Source organism: Sciurus vulgaris (assembly GCF_902686455.1).
Source record: "Sciurus vulgaris genome assembly, chromosome: 16".
NCBI lineage: Eukaryota > Metazoa > Chordata > Mammalia > Rodentia > Sciuridae > Sciurus > Sciurus vulgaris.
The window spans coordinates 10,508,478-10,527,266 of record NC_136477.1 but is presented as its reverse complement, the minus strand read 5'-3'; the positions used below and the strand labels follow the sequence as shown (position 1 = coordinate 10,527,266).

General features: G+C 51.5%; 2 protein-coding genes across 6 annotated transcripts; one reads left to right on the top strand and one right to left on the bottom strand.

Moving 5' to 3' along the window:
- The first annotated feature begins 85 nt into the window (after positions 1-85).
- Positions 86-9,719, top strand: KRI1 (KRI1 homolog). Its single transcript, XM_079114741.1, has 19 exons — positions 86-224; positions 332-405; positions 1,106-1,211; positions 2,211-2,325; positions 2,679-2,733; positions 2,814-2,863; positions 3,116-3,212; positions 3,294-3,371; positions 3,734-3,858; positions 4,188-4,314; positions 4,416-4,511; positions 4,588-4,758; positions 6,403-6,478; positions 6,571-6,659; positions 6,733-6,859; positions 6,942-7,072; positions 8,221-8,285; positions 8,391-8,489; positions 9,264-9,719. Exons 1-19 carry the CDS (start codon positions 131-133, stop codon positions 9,601-9,603), a joined length of 2,115 nt encoding a protein of 704 aa, XP_078970867.1. The 5' UTR covers positions 86-130; the 3' UTR covers positions 9,604-9,719.
- Positions 9,720-9,856: 137 nt separating this feature from the next.
- On the bottom strand, positions 9,857-16,596 carry ATG4D (autophagy related 4D cysteine peptidase). Of its 5 annotated transcripts, XM_079114706.1 has the most exons (10): positions 16,139-16,593; positions 15,595-15,678; positions 15,342-15,515; positions 14,526-14,802; positions 14,388-14,452; positions 13,259-13,389; positions 11,652-11,730; positions 11,506-11,582; positions 11,303-11,422; positions 9,857-10,402 (listed from the first exon to the last, which is right to left on the bottom strand). In XM_079114706.1, exons 1-10 carry the CDS (start codon positions 16,368-16,370, stop codon positions 10,217-10,219), a joined length of 1,425 nt encoding a protein of 474 aa, XP_078970832.1. In that variant the 5' UTR covers positions 16,371-16,593; the 3' UTR covers positions 9,857-10,216. The 5 variants fall into 5 exon arrangements, with proteins under 5 accessions (XP_078970832.1, XP_078970831.1, XP_078970834.1 ...); XM_079114705.1 differs by having other exon boundaries at positions 11,506-11,730; positions 16,139-16,594; XM_079114708.1 differs by lacking the exon at positions 11,652-11,730 and having other exon boundaries at positions 10,268-10,402; positions 16,139-16,595.
- Between the last annotated feature and the right edge of the window lie 2,193 nt (positions 16,597-18,789).

The window sequence follows — 18,789 nt, the reverse complement described above, 5'->3', positions numbered from 1 at the left end:
AGGGCTGGGGGCGGGGTTAGACTCGTACGCGCAGCCCCACCTCTTTTAAAGTTCGAAGCGGGCGTGACAACGTGGCCACGCCCCTTCTGGAGCTGCCTGCGGCACATGCGCAGTGGGTCGGAGTGCCGCCATGCCCGAACCGCGCGGGTCGTCACCCTTGCGGGTGAACGCTGCTTTTGCCGCGCGGTACGGCCGCTACCGGGAGCGGGAGGAGCTGCAGCGCCGTGAGTCCGGGGGCGCATGCGCGCTGGGAGCTAGGCCCGGAAGGGTCTTCGGGAGGTTGGGGGGAGTTGATCTGGTCTCCAAGGCTGATCCGGTCTGTGCTCCACAGTGAAGGATCGCTACGGGGACCGGGACAGCGGCGGTGACTCCAGCTCTGAGTCTGACTCCAGCGAGGAGCGCGTGGTGCGCTTCCCGCCCCTGTCCAGACTTATCCAGGCGTCCAAGCCTCCCGTCGCACTCCAGCCCCGATTTACAGGGGGAGCCTTGTTCTCCAAACCCCTCTGTATAGTCTCGACTGTATAGTCCAAGCCCCGCCCCAACCCCTAGAGGATCATACAGCACCTTCTCTATCCCCCGGTGTCGCCAAACCCCCTCTCTTTCGTGCTCCCCTGATAGGTGGGGCGAGCCCTCTGTCCCCTCTCCCCCTTTTCTCATTCCCAAGAGTCTGACCATTTATCAGTGTACTATTCTGCGTCACGTGGAGTGCCCAGCTTCTTCCCATACCCGCTTTGATGTTCTTCCTGACTCCATTGTGCAGCCGGGACACTGCCTGCTGTTTCCCAACTATCCTGAGCACACCTGTTCCTTTGTGGATCCCTTGTCTTTTCTAGGAAGTACCTCCTTTTGTCCTATACTTTTCTTTGTCCATATCCTGTGGCTGGCCCCTGCCCACCCCCAAGTTGGTCCCTCACTCCTCTGACCACTAATCACACCCAGCTCCCCACCTACTTCTCCCCAGCTGGATTCTCTGCCCTTTCTTATAACACATGCCCTCCCACCCCCTGTCCTCTGATCCACCTGTCCCTGCTGCATATTGTCCCCATCACTAGTTCCCTACAGAGCTATTCCCTTCTGATGACTGCCTTCCCTTTTCCTGCCCTAGGAGTTTGACCCCCAGCAAGAGCGTGACTTTTACAGGACCCTTTCTTTATTGAAGAAGAAGGACCCCTGCATTTATCAGAAAGATGCCACCTTCTATCAGAGAACAGGTGTGTGTGGGTGCTGCTTCCTCTGTGCCCTACTGGTTCTTGTAACTATTGAATGAATTATTTTACATCAAAAGTGCTTTAGGAGGGGCTGGTGTTGTGGCTCAGTGGCAGAGTGCTTGCCTAGCATGTGGGAGGTACTGGGTTTGATTCTCAGCACTGCATAAAATACATAAAATAAAGGTCCATTGCCAACTAAAAACATTTTTTAAAAATCTAAAAAAAAAAAAAAAAAAAACGGTTGGGGGAAGGAAAAAAAAATAACAATGAATCAAAAACTGTTATCCTGTGTAAATGTATGATTACACAAAGGGTATGCCTCTACTTCATGTACAGAGAAACATGATGTATCCCATTTTTTTTACAATAAAAATAAATTAAAAAAAAAACTCTTAGGCAAGTATTTTGGATTATTACCTTGTGGGGTGGTAACAGTGACTGCAAATGCTCTTGCTCTACAGTGGGGTTGGATCCCTATAAACTCAAATTGCAGCTGGGCACAGTGGCTTATGTTTGTAATTCCAGTGACTAGTCTGTGACAAAAGGATCAGAAGTTTGAGACCAGCCTGGTCATTTGGTGAGATTCTGTCTCAAAAGGACTAGGAATTTGGCTCAGGGGTGAAATGCTCTTGGGTTGCATCTTTAGTACTGGGAAAAAAAAAAAATTAGGGACTAGAGGTGTAGCTTAGTGGAAAAGCACCCCTGAGTTCAGTTCTTAGTACTGGAAAAATATATATATATGATAAAAAATAATTTAACACTCTAATAATCCCATCAGAAAGTTGAAGAATGGGAAGTTGAACCATCCTATGTCAGGAAGTGGTGGGGCATATCAAAGTGACTGAATGATCCCACCCCCACCAAGTGTGATACTTGTTTTACAGTAAGGAAGTGGTAGGTGGGAATTGAAACTTCTCTCTGCCTTGACACTGCCCTGTGGCATTTACTGCCAGGGGAATAGGGAATTATGAGTGATGGCAAGTGTGTCTGACTGCCCCACAGCATCATCCTCATCCTCAGAGAGTGAGGAGGAACCAGCGGCCTTGGAGAAGCAGAAGAAGGTGCGGCCCATGTACTTGAAAGACTATGAGAGGAAGGTCATCTTAGAGAAGGAAGGGTAAGGAGAAAGCCTAGTCCCTACCCCTCAGCTCCCAATGTTCCTGGGATCTTGGGAGTCTTATAGATAGAGGTGGGAAAAGCCCCAAACTCCACAGAATTCAGGGAACCTCTGAGATCCTTCATATGCTCCCATGGAACTACCCTGGGGACAACAGCTTCCCACCTCATTGGGGACAGACGGGCCTTGGAGCATATACAGATAGGGTTACACCCTGATACATCTATCATAAATTTAAAATATTAAAATATTCTGCATTTATTACCCAGAAGTCTATTGTAAAATCAAGCTGTCATACGTTGAGCTATTGAGTCAGAGACTTTATTCTAAAGCCCCCATCTTTTCCTGCACAGCAAATATGTTGATGAGGAGAACTCAGATGGGGAGACCTGCAATCAAAGAGTCAAGGTATGTAGATTGGAGGAAGCTGGGGATGGGCCGAGGGGGCCAGGACTGGCCCAAGGTCCATGTCAGTCCCTCCTCTGCAGCAAATCTCGTCGCAAAGTTATGTGGAAGAACAGAAGCAGCTCAAGGAAAGGTAAGCCTCGGCCGGCACAAGTGGCCAGGTGGGTAGGAGTTGAGGCAGGGGTTGGGGAGGCCCAGGATCAAAGCAAGCTCTAATATTTGCTGTATGTGTGACTCAGTTTTCTCATCTGTTATATGAGGTTAATGTCACAGTGCTATTCTGAGCTTTTGGAAAGCAAGCTAGGGCTTAGTGAAGAAGGTTTATCTTGGGGCCTCATTCAGGGGCCAACCTGCCTGTCCTGAGGCTTGTTTCCTGTTGCTGCAGCTTTCAGGTGTTCATGGAGGACAGTGAGGATGAGGACAGTGCTGGGGAAGGTGGCTCTGGGTTGCTGCAGAAACATGCAAAAACCAAGGAAGAGAAGGTGGGTACTGGTGCCCAGCTGGACTGCTTGGGGGACAGGCAGCTGGGGCTCCCACAGTCCTTCAGCACTGGCCTTCCTCAGGCCCAGGAGGAGGCTGACTACGTGGAGTGGCTGAAGGGACAGAAGGAGATTCCGAATCCCGAGTCTCTGAAGGAACTGGTGAGATCTCACACACTGTCCCTGATGGCCTAAACTGCTTGTTCCACCTCCATCCAAACTTCTAGAAAACAACTCTTGTGGGTCTAGCTCAGTAGTAGAACACATGCTTACCATGAATGAGGCCCTGGGTTCCATCCCAGCACCAAAAAACCAAAAAGCAAAATAAGGGCATATACCCTAAAGATGAGCTGTACCCATATGTAGGCCTCAGTTTCTGTCTCTAAAATGGGGGTAAACCCACCTGCTGTAAGTTGACTCCGAAGTTTCATTTCCCTAAATCCATTTGGTGCCCATGCCCACCCCACCTTGCCTGTCCCTCAGTTGGTGACCTGGGTTCTGTCACCCACTTCTGCTCCCTCCAGACACATCTCAAAGAATATTGGAATGACCCAGAGCTGGACGAAGGGGAGCAATTCCTACGGGATTATATCCTCAACAAACGCTATGAGGAAGAGGAAGATGAGGACGAAGAGGAGGAGGAGGAAGGGTGAGCCTCATGTCTCCCAGGGCTGCACCTGTATCTCCTGAAGTGCTGGCCAGGAGTCAAAGACACTGTGTGCTTGTTTTTTTACACAAAGGTAGAGAAAGAATCACAAAGTTTGGGCTCTGGAATCCCATGGCACTGGTTTTACCTGGCCCTGTGCTAGAACCCCAGGCCTAGTTTCCCTACATGTGAAATAGGTCATGGAATCATGCACCTTGTAGGATTTTCATGGGGATTAAATGAGTAGATTCCTCTGGTACCCACCCATGCATGTGGCCCAACCTTCCTCAACTGGCATCTCCAACCCAGCCCTGCCCTGCCCTTCCCTTCAGGGTCCTCGGTCCCCCAGTCCAGCTGGCTGTGGATGATTCCTCAGATGAGGGGGAGCTGTTCCTGAAGAAGCAGGAAGACTTTGAGCACAAGTACAACTTCCGGTTTGAGGAGCCAGGCTCGGCCTCGGTGTGTGACCAGGGCTGGGGTGAGGGAGGACCCAGACCTCAGTTCCAGGCTGGAGAGCCCCAGGTCATCTCTGCACCTCTTCTGGGCTCTTCTACCCTCAGGTCAAGACCTACCCACGTAGCATTGCCTCCTCTGTGCGCCGCAAAGATGAACGCAGGAAGGAGAAGCGGGAAGAAACGCGGGAGCGGAAGAGGAGGGTGAGTGGGGGGAGGCCAGCTAGGGAGGGGCCCCCCAGCCCACTAGGAAAGCCCACAGCCTGCCCCCTGCCCATAGGAGAAGGCCAGGAAACAGGAGGAGCTGAAGCAACTGAAGAACCTGAAGAGGAAGGAGATTCTGGCGAAGCTAGAGAAGCTGCGGAAGGTGACCGGCAATGAGACGCTGGGCCTTGAGGAGCAGGACCTTGAGGATGATTTTGACCCTGCCCAACATGACCAGCTTATGCAGGTATAGTTCAGTCATGGAGCCAACTCCTCAGGAACTTGGCTGTGAAATCAGGTTGTTTCCTGGATGTGTGGCCCCAGAGAAGTGACTTGCTCTTTCTGAGCCTCTTTCCCTACTTGTAAAGTAGGCCTGATGATAGACAGCATCTACCTCAAGGCTATTGTAAGGATAGATTGGAAAGAATTCACTTAAAGCTTAGTTGGGTACTGAGGTTGTAGCTCAGTGGTGGAGTGCTTGCCTAGCATGGGTGAGCACAGAGTTTGACCCTCAGTACCACATATAAACAAATAAACTACAGGATAAATTCTTAAAAAAAAAAAAAAAAGAAAAAGAAAAAAGAGCTTAGTTGGTAAGCGCTCAGGAATAGTGGGTCACAGTCAGAGGCTCCTGGACTTAGAACAGGTTGCATCCCAACCATCAGTCAAAAATGCACTTTATGTGTCTAACCTGCAGGACAGCTCAGCTCAGATCAGCTGTTTCCCATCCTGATCCATGGGAATGACTGTCTAGTATTGTGAAACTATCCTGTTAAACATCACTAGTCTAAGAAAAAAACAAAATTCATAATTTCAGGGGCTGCGGGTATAGCTTAGTGGTAGACCTCTTGCATGGCATCTGTGATGCCCTGGGTTCCATCTCCAGCACCACAAAAAAAAAAGAAAAATTGAAAATATGATTTCTACTAAACATCAGAAACCTGCACACGCCATCTTAGAGTTCATATTGAAAAATCCTAAGTCGAACCATTGTCAGGGACCATCTGGATCTTTCAGCTCATTTTTTGAGCTGTTAATGTTTATTGTTGTATATGAGAGAACACAGCTCAGGTGAGGCTTTATGGGAGAAGTGGGCACTTCAAGGGACCCAGTGAAGCCCTGACTAAGCCTGGGGTGCGGGGAAGAAGACCCAAGGATGAATAGGTGTGTCAGGTCAACACTGGAATGAGTTGGTGCTGTGGAGTTTAGCCTTCATTTTCTGGGAGCTTCTCAGTCCTGAGCTTTGGTTTTTCAGATGGAAAAAACCATCTCAGGGTGCTTTTAAGAAAGCAGAAGGATGCTCTCTGGGGTTGGACATGCAGTGGGTGTTTAATAAATGATGTAGCTTACAATATCTGCCTTTGCCAGACCCCTACTGGATGCTGGGGTTCCAGCAGGGGCCTTATTTCACCCTTCTTGAATTTCATGCAGTGGTGAAAATCAGTTTAACATTCATTGAACACACCTACTGTGTGCCAGGAATATATCTGTAGGTATAACCCACAGGATCAGGGTGGTCATGGGGACATGCAGAGAATGTGTGATCTTAGAGGAGTCCCCTGCTACTAAAATAAGTGCTAAGGCCTGAGTAGCAATTTGCCAGCCCAAGACAGGATGGTGCAGCAGGCAGAGGGTACTATAGGGCAAAGGCCTGCAAGCTGGAAAGAACTGGATCTGTGGAACACAGTGGTAGCTAGAATGATAGAGTAGCCAGCAGGGGTCTGTGAAGAGTCCTGAACTCTCAGGTTCCCTGGCTTTAGGAGCTCAGTGTTAGGAGGGCACTGGGAACCACATAAGGTATGGGAGTAAAGGTGCCAAGTGGGTTGTTGGCATCATCATGGCCTCCTGTGAAGCAAGAGGGCCCTGCTGACTCCCAGCTCTGACCCTGCAGAAATGCTTTGGAGATGACTTCTATGGCACCGCGGAAGAGGAGAAGCCACACTTTGAGGAAGAGGAAGGGTTGGAAGGTGACATCATCTGCACAGGAGGCTAGGGCAGGAGTTGGGCCTGCAGTCCAGGACCCACCCTGACCCCAGCTGTCTGTCCTCTCTGGAATCAGACGACTGGAACTGGGACACATGGGATGGACAGGAACAGGACGGAGCTTGGAGCCAGCAGGAGCCACACTGTGAGGACCCAGACTTCAATGTAGGTGTCACCAGTGAGGGTTGTCCTGGGGGCCTAGAGAGCTGCTGGAATTTTAACTTGTGTGTCCTGGCAGATGGACGCTGACTATGACCCCAGCCAGCGGCGGAAGACGAAGCGAGAGATCTCCTCCACAGGCAAGAAGAAGCGCAAATCACCCTTTGCCACAGCCGTGGGGCAGGACAAACCTGTGTTCAACCCTGGTGAGGCTCAATGGGCCCTGGGTGGCGGTAGGACTCCACAGGGCCTGGAACACCCCAGAACTTGGTTCTGTCTCCCTTGTAGAGGACAAGACCTTTGAGGAGTACCTGGATGAATATTACCGGCTAGACTATGAGGACATCATTGATGACCTCCCCTGTCGCTTCAAGTACCGTACTGTGGTGCCCTGTGACTTTGGACTCAGTACTGAGGAGGTCAGTGCCTTGGGCAGGCAAGGGGCACAGGGGCAAGGCAAGGGACAAGATGCAAACAGAGCAGAGAGCTGGCCCAGGCCCAAAGGTGCCACAATACTGTGGCCTATTTTTTTCATCTCATATATAATAGTAACAATAGTGCTAATGTTGGCACTAATAACATTACCTGTCTCAAAGGGTATCCATGAAGCCCAGGGCTGGAGGGCGTGGCATAGTGCCCATGGCACAATCCATTATGATCTTTTGGCCCAGAGTTGGGATGCTAGTGGAACCCAGAGCCTCATACGTGCTAAGGACATGCTTTACCACTGAAGTTACAGCCCCAGTCCTCCTAAATGACTTAATTCTATTAGTGTTTATCAGCAGTGGGGTGGACATCAGGATTTGCTGGGATCCTGAATGAGCCCCTTCCCCTCAAAACAACAAAAAAAACCTTGATGGTCTCTGGAACGAGATGGTCCTGGTTCAAGTTCTGGCTAGGTAGCTAAGCAGTAGTGTGAGCTTGACAAATGATTTTACCATCCACACCTCAGTTTCCCCATCTGTAAAATGGGACTGATAACACCCCAACCTCAAGGCTGTGACGCAGAAACAAGAGCTAATGTATGTGGCTCTTTGAATAGCACCTGACAGGCTGTGAATGCCCACCATCCCTAGTTTGACTTGATTTATGGTCAGTAAAAATGGCCCATGTTTACTGAGCTTATTCCATGAGACATTCCCATAGTTTCCCCAGGGATCTTCCTTGGGGTTCTGAAATGATGCCCTCCTCATAAATGGGGAAACACTTGGGAACCTGGGCTTTATCTTGGTTGGGAAAGGTATTTGGCATGGGACCCCTGCCCTGCCTTGATTCGAGGCTTCGGGGACAGTATTGTATGGCAGGTGAGAGCTCAAGGGCTCTCACCTGGGCTCAACCTGGAATCTAACTAGCCAACTTTGTGGCCCTGTGACCTAGAGCAGGAATCCTCTCCCTGAGCCAGTTTCTCCATTTGAGACCATCCACCAAAATATCAAGCGTCCACTACAGAGGTCAGCCCCTTCCCACCATCACGACACTTCTGCTAGGTAGTCCTCACGTGACCCTGCGTCCTCAGTCAGGGCTCCCCGGCAGTCATGCACCAGGTCCCCCTCTCCCTTTCACACAGATCCTTGCTGCTGACGACAAGGAGTTGAATCGGTGGTGTTCCCTGAAGAAGACCTGCATGTACAGGTGACAGGGCAGGGTGGGGAGGTGCCCGGGAGCAGGCTGATGGGCAGCAAGTATGAACACCTCCCAGAGCACCAGGTGACGGGCACATCTGCTGAGTACCTGCAGGTCAGAGCAGGAGGAGCTGCAAGACAAGCGGGCATATAGCCAGAAGGCCCAGAACTCATGGAAAAAGAGGCAGATCTTCAAGTCGCTCTGCCCAGAAGAGTAAGCACTGCTGGGCTGTAACCTGGGGCTTGGGTTTGTCTCACTTTGTCAGCCATTGATTGCAACCGACTTCCCTGAGACTTAGGTTCCAGTCCTAGCTGCACCACAGCCGTGTGTCTAGAGCAAGTCACTGCCCATTTCATTGATAAAATGGAGATCAGTTTATGGTTCTTATTTCATCTGGTTGTTGAAGATTGACAGTTAATCTATATAAGAAGGATAGGGATGTAGCTCAGGGGGTTCAATTCCCAGCATCAAAAAGCATAGAAAATGCCTTCTAGTTATTAGGTATTACGATGATGCTCATTATCGTCCAGTATATAAATAGGGATGATAGAAGCTCAGTTTATTTAAAAAAATTTTTTTAACATGGGGAATTGAGCTCAGGGTTTCATACATGCTAGGCAAGTGCTTTACCACTGAGCCACAACCCCAGCCCCCTTTTTATTTTAATTTTGAGAAAGTATTGCTAAGTTGTCCAGGCTAGCCTTGAACTTGAAGATCCTCCTGTCTTAGTCTCCCTAATTGCCACCATATCTGGCTTCAGAGTTGATTTATTTGAACAGCTTAAAGTAGGCCCAGGCAAAATCATTGGCATCACAGGCCATCTGTAAGTGTTAGTAAGAAAAACTTAAAAATTTTGACATCAGACCCAAGTTTGAACCCCAGGCAGGGCCTGAATCTCTGTTGATGCTTTTTATCTATAGAATGGGGGGGTGTTGCTCAAGAGCAGGCCTGATCATATTGGCTTGACCCCTGGCTTTTTGCTTCTAGGACACAGATGCCCACAGAAGCCACAAGGAAGCCACAGAGAGACAAAGCTGACAAACAGGGGCAGCTGCTGGTGCCTGATGGGACCTGTGGGAAGCGGCCCCTGCCAGACAGCCCCCCAGCACAGGAAGAGGGGCTATCTGTTTCACCCATTGAAAAGCCAGCCCCCCAGAGAAGGAAGAGGGGCAAGAAGGCACGGCTACTGGGCCCCACGGTGACACTTGGTGGCCGGGAGTTCAGCCGTCAGAGACTTCAGGCCTTTGGCCTCAATCCCAAACGGCTGCACTACCGCCAGCTGGGCAAGCAGCGAAGGAAACAGCATGGCCCCAAAAGCTGCCCCTGAAGACCATGGAGCAGACAGAGGGTGTGGGGTTCCTTCCCTGGGCCAGGTCTTCCCTCCTGCCAACCTGTGCTGTGTACTTGCTCTGGGGAACTTCATGTCTACCTGCCGGCAGGGAGGGGCATCTTCCTCCCTTAAAGATGATGAAACTGAGGCTGGCTTAACTGGCTTCCCCAGGTGACTTGGAAAGCTGATCTTGAACAACCCTGGACCCTCCATCCCCTTGCAGTGAATGCTGAGTCCAGCCATTTCCATGTTCAAGTTCAGCAGCTTTATTATCCCCCAGCAGCCAAAGTTCCCCTAACGGGGAGCTTTGGGAACACGAGGGGCACAGCTGGTCCAGTGCAAACTACAGTACTTGAGTCAGGCCCTGAGTGAGTGCCCGGGAGTCCTCTCACTCGCTGCCTGTGAGGAGGACTCAGCTGGCAGGAGGTGGGCTGCCTGGGGCTCATCCCCTGCTTCAGTAGCCCCAGCCCCGTGGACTCCTAGACAGGTCTCAGCTGGGTTGGTGGAGAGGGTGAGAATGGGAAATCCTATCACTGGAGTTCTAGATCCCATGCCCAAGATGACATAAATAAAAAAATAAATAGTCTTGCATCTTTTCCCCCCCATCCCATTATAAAAACACAAAGTCCTCGGAGCTTGGACGCTTGGCCTTGAGGAGGCGCCCTGTGCGAGGGAGGCGCAGAGTGGCTGGCTGGGAAAGCTGGGAGCAGAGGTCATCCAGGCTGTGGTCCTGAGCATGGCCCTCGGCCAGGGTGAACATGGGGTACCGTTCTGTGGCCGAAGAGGAGCTGAGGACCTGTTGAGAGGTGAGAAGCTTGTCCTCCAACAGTGACCATTCCCCCAGCCCAGTGGCCACACATCGAGGGCAAAGGTCAGGCCAGTTATGAACAATGAGCATTGCTTTGGGATATCTGTGGGAGCTGCTGCAAAAACGGAGTACCCCTTCCGATGAACCGGGGTTGGGATACCCAGCAGGACTGGTGGCCATCTTATGTCAATAAAGGTACTACAGAGCCAAGAGACAGGTCCTGCCACTTAAAACTGGTGCTGTCCCCAAGGCAGCAATGCCCCAAGCCTTTTCCTTCACACCCCATCTTGCTCATCAAAAGCTGGGACTTTTCTGTCTTGTGGACACCGTAATCTTTGCCAGATTTTTCCTCTCAGCATTCCAGGGGTGGAAGGAACCCAGGCCCTTGCACATGCTAGGCAAGCACTCCCCTGCAGAACTACATCCTCAACCCTTTAAGACAGGGTCTTGCCACTTTGCCCAGGCTGCTCTAACTTCTGATCCTCCGCCTTAGTCCCTGAAGAGCTGGGATTATAGCCATGAGCCACCACCTGCTGTCAGAGGTCGATTTTTGTGTTTTTTTGTTTTTTTTTTTTTTAAACCCAGGGGTACTTTGCCACAGAGCTACATCCTCTGCTCTTTTTATTTTTTCTTTTGAGACAGGGTCTCAAAGAAGTTCCTTAGGACCTTACTAAGTTGCTAATGCTGGCCTTCAATTTGTGTGATCCTGCCTCAGCCTCCCAAGTCACCAGGATTGCAAACATGCATCACCACATCTGGCCTGAGGAAGATATTCTTTACATTTTCTAGATTGTAACGCTCAGCCTGCACCCCCAGGTCTACTGAACTCAGGTCTCTGTTCTTTTAACCCAAGTCCTACCCTTGCCTCCCACCATTCCTCTTGCTCACCCTAGTTAGCTCTGAGCAGAGCGTCTCAAACTCCTTTCGGTCTCCAGCATAGAACCCCACAGTACAGCTAGGGTCCATCTTGGCGAAGGCCATCTTGCGGGGTGAGGTACAATGGAAAGACTGGGACAGAAAGATGAAGGAGGTTTAGGGGGCCCCAACTCCCTCTCCATAACTCCAGCCCTACCCTGGGGAAACCAACTCACCTCCAGGGGAAAATCAGCCTGGCTGACATCCACTGTTGGCTGGCAGTAGTGGGGGTCCAGGTAGAGTAGGAAGTCATCTGCAGGGGGCATACGTGAGCAGGGGAAGGGCAAGGAGGTGGGGAAGGGCATGGTGGGGCAAGGCCTACCCTGGTAGCCGATGAAGTACAGTGAGTGTCGTGGCTTGCCCCCCATGATGCCTAAGCACAGTTCTGACCGCAGTAGCTCCTAAAGGGCGGGGGCGGGGGGGGGGGGAGAAGCAGAGGCAGGTGGCGTCAGGCAATCACTCAAACCCTTAGCAGACACCTAGCAGATGTAAACCCAGTCCTGTGCTAAACCCTGTGGGAGTAGCCATGGTCAAATGAACACACCCTGCCCTCATGGAGCCGATATTCTAGGGTGGGAAATGGACAAGGAAGATGAAGAATTACTTATTATAGGTAATTACATTATGGAAAAGGATAGAGGGAAGGTGGCTTGCAATTTTATTTACTTATTTTTCTCTGTGTTTGGGATTGACCCCAGCGCCTTGCACGTACTAGGTAAGTGCTTTACCATTGAGCTACAAGTCAAGCACCAGACTTTGCAATTTTATTTATTATAGTACTGAGGATTGAACCCAGGGGCACTCTACCACTCAACTACAGATACAGCCCTTTAAAAATTTTTTTGAGACAGTCTCAATAAGTTGTCAGACAAGACTTAAACTTGGGCAGGACGTGGTGGCGCACACCTGCAATCCCAGCAGCTTGGGAGGCTGAGACAGGAAGATGGTGAGTTCAAAGCCCGCCTCAGCAACAGTGAGATGCTAAGCAACTAAATGCAAACTAGGGCTGGGATGTGGCTCAGCGGTGGAGTATCCCTGAGTTCAACTGCTCCCCCCCCTCCCCCCCCCGCCAAAAAAAATAGAGACTTGAACTTGTGATCCTCTTGACTCTGCCCCCAGGGTCACTGAGATTACAAGTGTGTGCCACCGTGTGGGGCAGACTTTGTGCTTTTAAACAGGGAAGTCAGGAGAGGCCTCCTTGAGAAGTGAGGTCTCAGCAAGGACCTGGGGAAGCTGAGGGAGGGCAGCAATAGCATGGCTAGGAAAAAACGCCCTCCAGGCAGTGGGAACAAGTGCAGAGGGCCAGAGGCAGGGGCATTGTGAAGACAGTGAGGAGGCCCATGTGACCAAAGCAGAGTGAGTGACTAGTGTGCGGAGAGTTCACGGAGGTGACAGGAACAAATGGTTCAGGGCCTTGTGGGCTATGGGGAGAATTCAAGTACAAATGCATCTGGGTTTTTCCAGCTTCTGGGTCGTGGTCCTGCTGTTCCTTTTGCCTAGACCACTTCCCTGGTTCCTCATGTGCTTCTAGCCTGGACAGGGGCTTTCCTGTGCTCCATGGCCACCCGTGTACCCTGTGTTGGGGTAGCTCCCTGCCCTTTAGAGTTCAGAGAACAGTGCCAACTTTTTCTTTTTTTTGGTGTGCTATTAACATGTGCTCTCCCACTGAACCCCACCCCACCCTCTAACTTAATCACAGGTCATTCTTCTCAGAGCACATCTGTCTCCACTGGGCACATTCAGAATTTCTGCCTGTCTGTTCATCCTTGGATCTTGGCACCCAGGACTGCAAGTGGCACACAGGAGGTGCCCCATGACTACTGAAAAAAAAGGATGAAGGGATGAAGGGGACACCAAGTGTGATCCTAACCCAAGCTAAAAAGGTTGGAAGGCTCTCAGGTGGAGATGCTGGAATCTGTCCAAACCTACCTTCACGCAGGGCACGTACACGGGGTTGAGTGTCTCACCACCCAGTCGCACAGGCACCAGGATGACCACAGACTTCCACTCAGCTGCAGGGTCCGGCCTGGCCACCAGGCGTGCCACATCCGCCTTATAAACTAGGGTGTGTGGGGGATATGACAGGGCAGCTGTAGGTCACCTTCCTACCTACCCTTCAGGCCCTCAAACCCCAGAGGCCCAACCTTATCTGTGCAACCTCTTGGTAAACAATACTGTCACTGTCAGCAAAAAATTTCTAGTGCCCTCCAGAAGTGCCAGACAGTCCTGGGACCTCCAGGCAAATGTGGATATCTCCATTTAACAGAGAGGGCAACTAAGGCCCGGAGATCAAGATCATAAAGCCAGAAAGCAGCCCCTCCTCCAAGTACCAAACTGGCCTGGTCCCCAGTGACACAGCACCGTGGTTTGCCTATATGGAAATGGGAGCACCAGGCTCTTTGGCCCTGTGGGTCCCTCCTCCATGAATCCACTGTTTGCTCATTCCCAATCTCCTTCTCTTTTTTGTAGGGCCCCTTTTCTGGCTCCCAGCAAGTGGACTCAAACCTTTTTGAGTCCCCATTCTCTGAAAATCCAATCTTGTCCCAAACACCCACAATTTTCACAAAAACTTATAGGTTATGTAGATGCCCTGATAGGAAACCATAGTGTACCCATCAAGACCCTTTTTAAACTGATTTGGAAGGTTGTAGGAAATTATAATAATAGCTACTATTTAGTGAATATTTAGTGAAAAGCCTGCTCTAAGTGCTGTACTTGTATTATTGATTCGGTGAATCCTCAAGACAGCTCTGCGGCAGAGGAGACCAGACCTCCAAATGTTATAACAGTTCTACAGCAAGAGTGAATGGGACAGGAGAGAGAGAACCTTATGACTCTATCACTCAAGGTGAAGACCCTGAAGTTTCCTCTCCTGGTTCCAGAAAGAGGCAGAGGAAAGGGACTCTATATCTCTGAGGCCATGGGTCTAGAATTCTTCCCAAGTGTTCCTGTACCCCAGAACTTTTTGCAGCCTCTGAAAAAGGCGAGTACTAAGGGGCAGTTAAGGCAATGACTGGCTCAAGCTAAACCCCCATGACCCTGGCTCCTAGCCCCTTACCTGTGCAGTCCTGAGAAACATACACTACTAGGCGGGTGACCTCTGAGCAGCTCTCCACAGCTTTCCTAGGGGTAGAAGGGAAGGTCTGAGTTCCTGGGTGTACCTAGTAGCTCCCATGTTCCCTGCGGCTGTCCTCACCTGAGGATGTGTGCCACCAGCGATGGCCCATACCAGTCACCCGCCTTCTTGCCTGAGCTCTGTCCCAGCTCCACCAGCCGATGTAGGCCGAAAGGGGCCCGGGGGTTGTCAGCAAACCAGGACACAATCTGCCGGTGCCGACGTTCCTGTTCCAGCTCAGGGGTGCCCTGAGCCCAGTGTGGGGACATCCAGCGGGCAGGCCCACGGTACTGGCTGGGAGAGGCCACCCCTGACAGCTCAGAGTGAAGCAAGCCTGTGCCCTCGGCCCATCTCCAGTCTGGTGGGGATGGAGTACATAGTCAAACAGTGCTAGTGTGTGTATGGAGGGACACAGTTCCCATTTATTCATAGTTTACACACAATTCTAATACTTCTGAGAACCACAAATTTAACTACAATTTTCACATGCCTGAAACTCCATTTCTTTCTCCCTTTCTTTTTTTTTTTTTTTTTTCTGGTGGTACTGGAGATGGAACCCAGGGCCTCACACATGCTAGACAAGCATCCTACTACTGAGCTACACCCTAGTCCTTTTTTTTAAATTTTATTTTGAGATAGGGTCTTATTAAGTTGCCCAGGTTGGCCCAGAACTTTCCATTCTCCTACTCCAGCCTTCCAAGTAGCTCAGACTACAAGTGTGCACCACTGCACCTGGCTCCTGAAACTCTTACTTTACAAACAACTCTCACACTCCCTAAAATTAATTACTTAACATACCATTCTAACATGGCTTTAAACAGTCTGCAAACAGTTGTAACACTGCTGACACATGGTTGGCATTGTACTACTAGTACACCCCTTCCCCCACAGGCTCACCTCTGGGCAGGAAATGCAGTAGCAGGCCCTGGGCCAGCATCATCTGGCCACTGCGTAACATGCATCCCCAGCCACAATCAGAGGTCAGGCAGCCCCCAGCCAGGGGTGGAAAGTCCCTGCGGTAAGTAAGCCACAGGCGGGACACAAAGTCTCGCTGGAAACGCTGGATGTCACCTACAAAAGCAGACCTGTCAGCTGCCACCAGGGACCCCCCTGGAAGCCTCCCCAACCCTGGTCCCAGCCCCATGCTCACCCTCGCCCTCAAAACGGTAGCGGCGTCCACAGAGGTGAATGCTGGAGATCTTGCTAAAGCTGGTCCGGCTTTTAACCGCCCAACCTGGGGAGACGTGGGGTAGCCAGAGAAATCAAGCACTTGCTTGTCAGCAATAGGGCTTCCATTCCCCTATCTGTGAAATGGACATGATCCTAGCTCCTTACTCAGGGATGGCTCTGGAAAATTCATGTAACATCCTCCCAAGGAGGTGGGGCCCCGGTAACAGCTGGATGTGTGTCCACCAACAACTCAGGATGAATTGGAGCAGTTCTGATTGTTGTACCCATTTTACGGAGTGGGGAACAGAAGCTTAGGGAAGCAAAGAAGCTTGCCCAAGGTCAAACGGGGGGATGGGCGGGGCTTGGAAACATTCCCTGTTGGACCTGCACCAGGTCCACCCTGGGCTTGGCAAAGACCCACAGGTGACTCACAGAATGGAAACATATGGTGGAATAATGGGCAGGGACGGGATCTGGTTTTCCTTGAGTCCCTCCAACCCTGACCTCTCAGTCCCGTTCCTCACCATACTTGACGTTGTTCCAGGCAGTCAGAAACTTGGCCTTGAACTTGTCCACTTCGTCCGGCTCAACGGGGGCAGCTCCGGGAGAGCCAAGAGCCAGGCCGCTGGCTCCGGAGGGCCCCAGGCCGTTGGGGTCCGGGACTCGGGGAACCCTTGGCCTGCGGCCCTCGGGCCGGCGCGCGTCCTCCGGGCTCCCGCTCCGGTACTGCGCGGCGGCCGGCGACACCGAGTTCATGGACGCGCCAGGAGGGCAGACCGAGGATTCGGGTGGGGCTGCGGCCGCCGCGCCCCAGGGCGCCCCGCGGCCAGGACGCGGGTCCCGGGACCGGGCTACTCCGGCCCTAGCCCTGGGCTCCCGGGCGCGGCGCGAGCCGCCGCCACTGCTACGGACATCGCCATCTTAGCGGCCCAGGCCCCCGGATGGAGGCGGGCGTGACCCGGCCGCACGCCCCACCCCGCCCCGGCCCCCTGCCGGTCCCCTGCCCGGCCCCGGTCGCCGCGCGCGGACCAGAAGACCCGGCCCCTCCCCGCAGCCCCCACACGCCCGCCTTATCGCGCCGCCCAGGCGCGCGCGAGCCCCTGCTGGCCCTTATCAGAGGCCCCAGAGCAGGGAAGCCCCTCCCCGGACACGCCCCCAGGACCGCCCCTCCGAGGTCCTGGGGGCGGGGGCGTCGGGAGAGGGCGCACCTGCGGGCGTGCTCTCCCAGCAGAGCGCCCTCGGTGGCTCCGGACCAGCAGCGCCTCAGCCTGGGCAGTCTTCTGCGTGCGACCCTCGGACCAGCCGTGCCTCTCTCTGCCCCAGTTTCCTCATGTGCAAAATAGAATTCGAGTACGTGTATCCACATAAACGAATCTAGAAGGGGTAAGTCCCCTAGGCGGGCCGTTCAGCCCAAATCTGGGTGTTACCCCCCACCTTGTGCCCCGCCCGCCTGAAGCCGAGGCGCTGTACCTCTTTCTTTCCTTCCTTTTCTTCTCTCTTTCTCTGTCTGCCTGTCTCTCTCTCTCCTTTCTTCCTTCCTTTTCCTTTCCTCTTTCCTTTTCTTTGGATTGAACTCAAGGGTTCTTAACCACTGAGCCACATCCCCAGCCCCCCCTTTAAAAAAAATGTAGTTGTAGATGGACAGAATGTCTTTGTTTATTTTTATGTGGTACTAAGAATCAAACCCAGTACCTCACACATACTAGGCAAGCGCTCTGCCACTGAGCCCCAGCCCCAACCCTCCCTTGCCCTTTTTTTTGTATTTTCTTTGGAGACAGGATCTCACTGAGTTGCTGAGGCTAGCTTTGAACTCGTGATCCTCCTGCCTCAGCCTCCAGAGTCGCTGGGATTACAGACCTGCGCCACCGCGCCAGGCTATACATCTGCTTCTTAATATGCAAAATGGGCTCTGAGCTCCAATGCATACCTGCTAGCGCACAAATCAATCATCTATCTTTCTTTCCTTTTTTAAAAATTTTTTTTTAGTTGTCAGTAGACCTTTTTTTTTTAATTTACTTATATATGCGGTACTGAGAATTGAACCCAGTGCCCCAGGAATGCTAGGCAAGCGCTCTACCACTGAACCACAACCCCAGCCCCTTCTTTTTATCTTCATCCTCCTCCTCTTTCCCCGCCTCCTTCTCTACCTCCACCTCCACCTCCTCCTTTCTTTTTCAATGCTGAGGATGAAACTCAGGGCCTCTCGTGCTAGGGAAACCCCCTTCCACTGACCGACACTCTGAGGGGGAGGGGCATAAAGACAGTATAGATAATAAATAATTGGGTTTGATCGGGAACATGGGGCCTGGTTGGAAAGGAAATCAAGAGACCTTACCCTTCCTCCCCACCTGTTGTCAAGGTGACCTGCCTTCAGGATCCTCCCTACAGGGGCTTAATGAATGTTCCCTTCCTGCCTGGACCCCTGGGCAGCTTCATTCCAGGCCTAGGATCACTGCACCTTTGGGCCACCTTCTGATCACGAGTCACTTTGATCATGAGGCAAGTAGGCAGGATGGAGGGGGGACGCTAGAGAACAGAAAAATTCTAAAATGTATAAGAGGGACAGGGCACCCCCACTTTCTCGGATACCCAGCTTTGGCGACCCCTTCTCTGCGGAGAAGTCTATCTCTGTTCCGTCCTTTAAATAAAACTTGCTTTCTACGCTTGCCTCGGCTCCGGTGTTCAATGTTCACATCTGGGGAAATGGGAACTCGGCCCTGATTGGTTTTCATCACCAGGGGTATCAACTCCTTGCCGCCAAATAGAACCTTCATATGAATAATGCCCAGGGAAAGAATTCAGTAAAAAAAAAAAAAAAAAAAAAAAAAACCACACACACACTGGTTCTATTTAATATAAACTGGAGCAAATGCAACCTCATTATAGTTCCTGAAGGTAGATCAGTGGTTGCCTGGGGATGGGAATAGGGAGGAGGGAGAGGGAGGGATTAAAAAAGGGCAAGTTCAATATCTGCATTGTGGTGGTGGTTTTCCTAATGTGAGATTTCATCAGATTGTACTCAAAATGTGTGTGGTTTATGATACTTGAATTATGCCTCAGTAAAGCTGTAAAAAATTCAAAAGCATTTAAGTCATAAAGATGTTGGAGGATGAGCTGAGTTCATCCTCGTAAAGTGCTTAGCATGGCATTTGAGGGACAGTTAGGGCTCAGCAAG

Excerpts from the sequence above, each read along its gene's own strand:
- KRI1 (XM_079114741.1), top strand. The coding sequence starts at position 131 with ATGCCCGAACCGCGCGGGTCGTCACCCTTGCGGGTGAACGCTGCTTTT. Across the intron at positions 225-331 it reads GCGGGAGGAGCTGCAGCGCC|TGAAGGATCGCTACGGGGAC; the intron begins GTGAGTCCGGGG and ends TGTGCTCCACAG. Across the intron at positions 406-1,105 it reads ACTCCAGCGAGGAGCGCGTG|GAGTTTGACCCCCAGCAAGA; the intron begins GTGCGCTTCCCG and ends TTCCTGCCCTAG.
- ATG4D (XM_079114705.1), bottom strand. The coding sequence starts at position 16,370 with ATGAACTCGGTGTCGCCGGCCGCCGCGCAGTACCGGAGCGGGAGCCCG. Across the intron at positions 15,679-16,138 it reads CTGGAACAACGTCAAGTATG|GTTGGGCGGTTAAAAGCCGG; the intron begins GTGAGGAACGGG and ends ACGTCTCCCCAG. Across the intron at positions 14,803-15,341 it reads ACTGCATTTCCTGCCCAGAG|ACTGGAGATGGGCCGAGGGC; the intron begins GTGAGCCTGTGG and ends CATCCCCACCAG.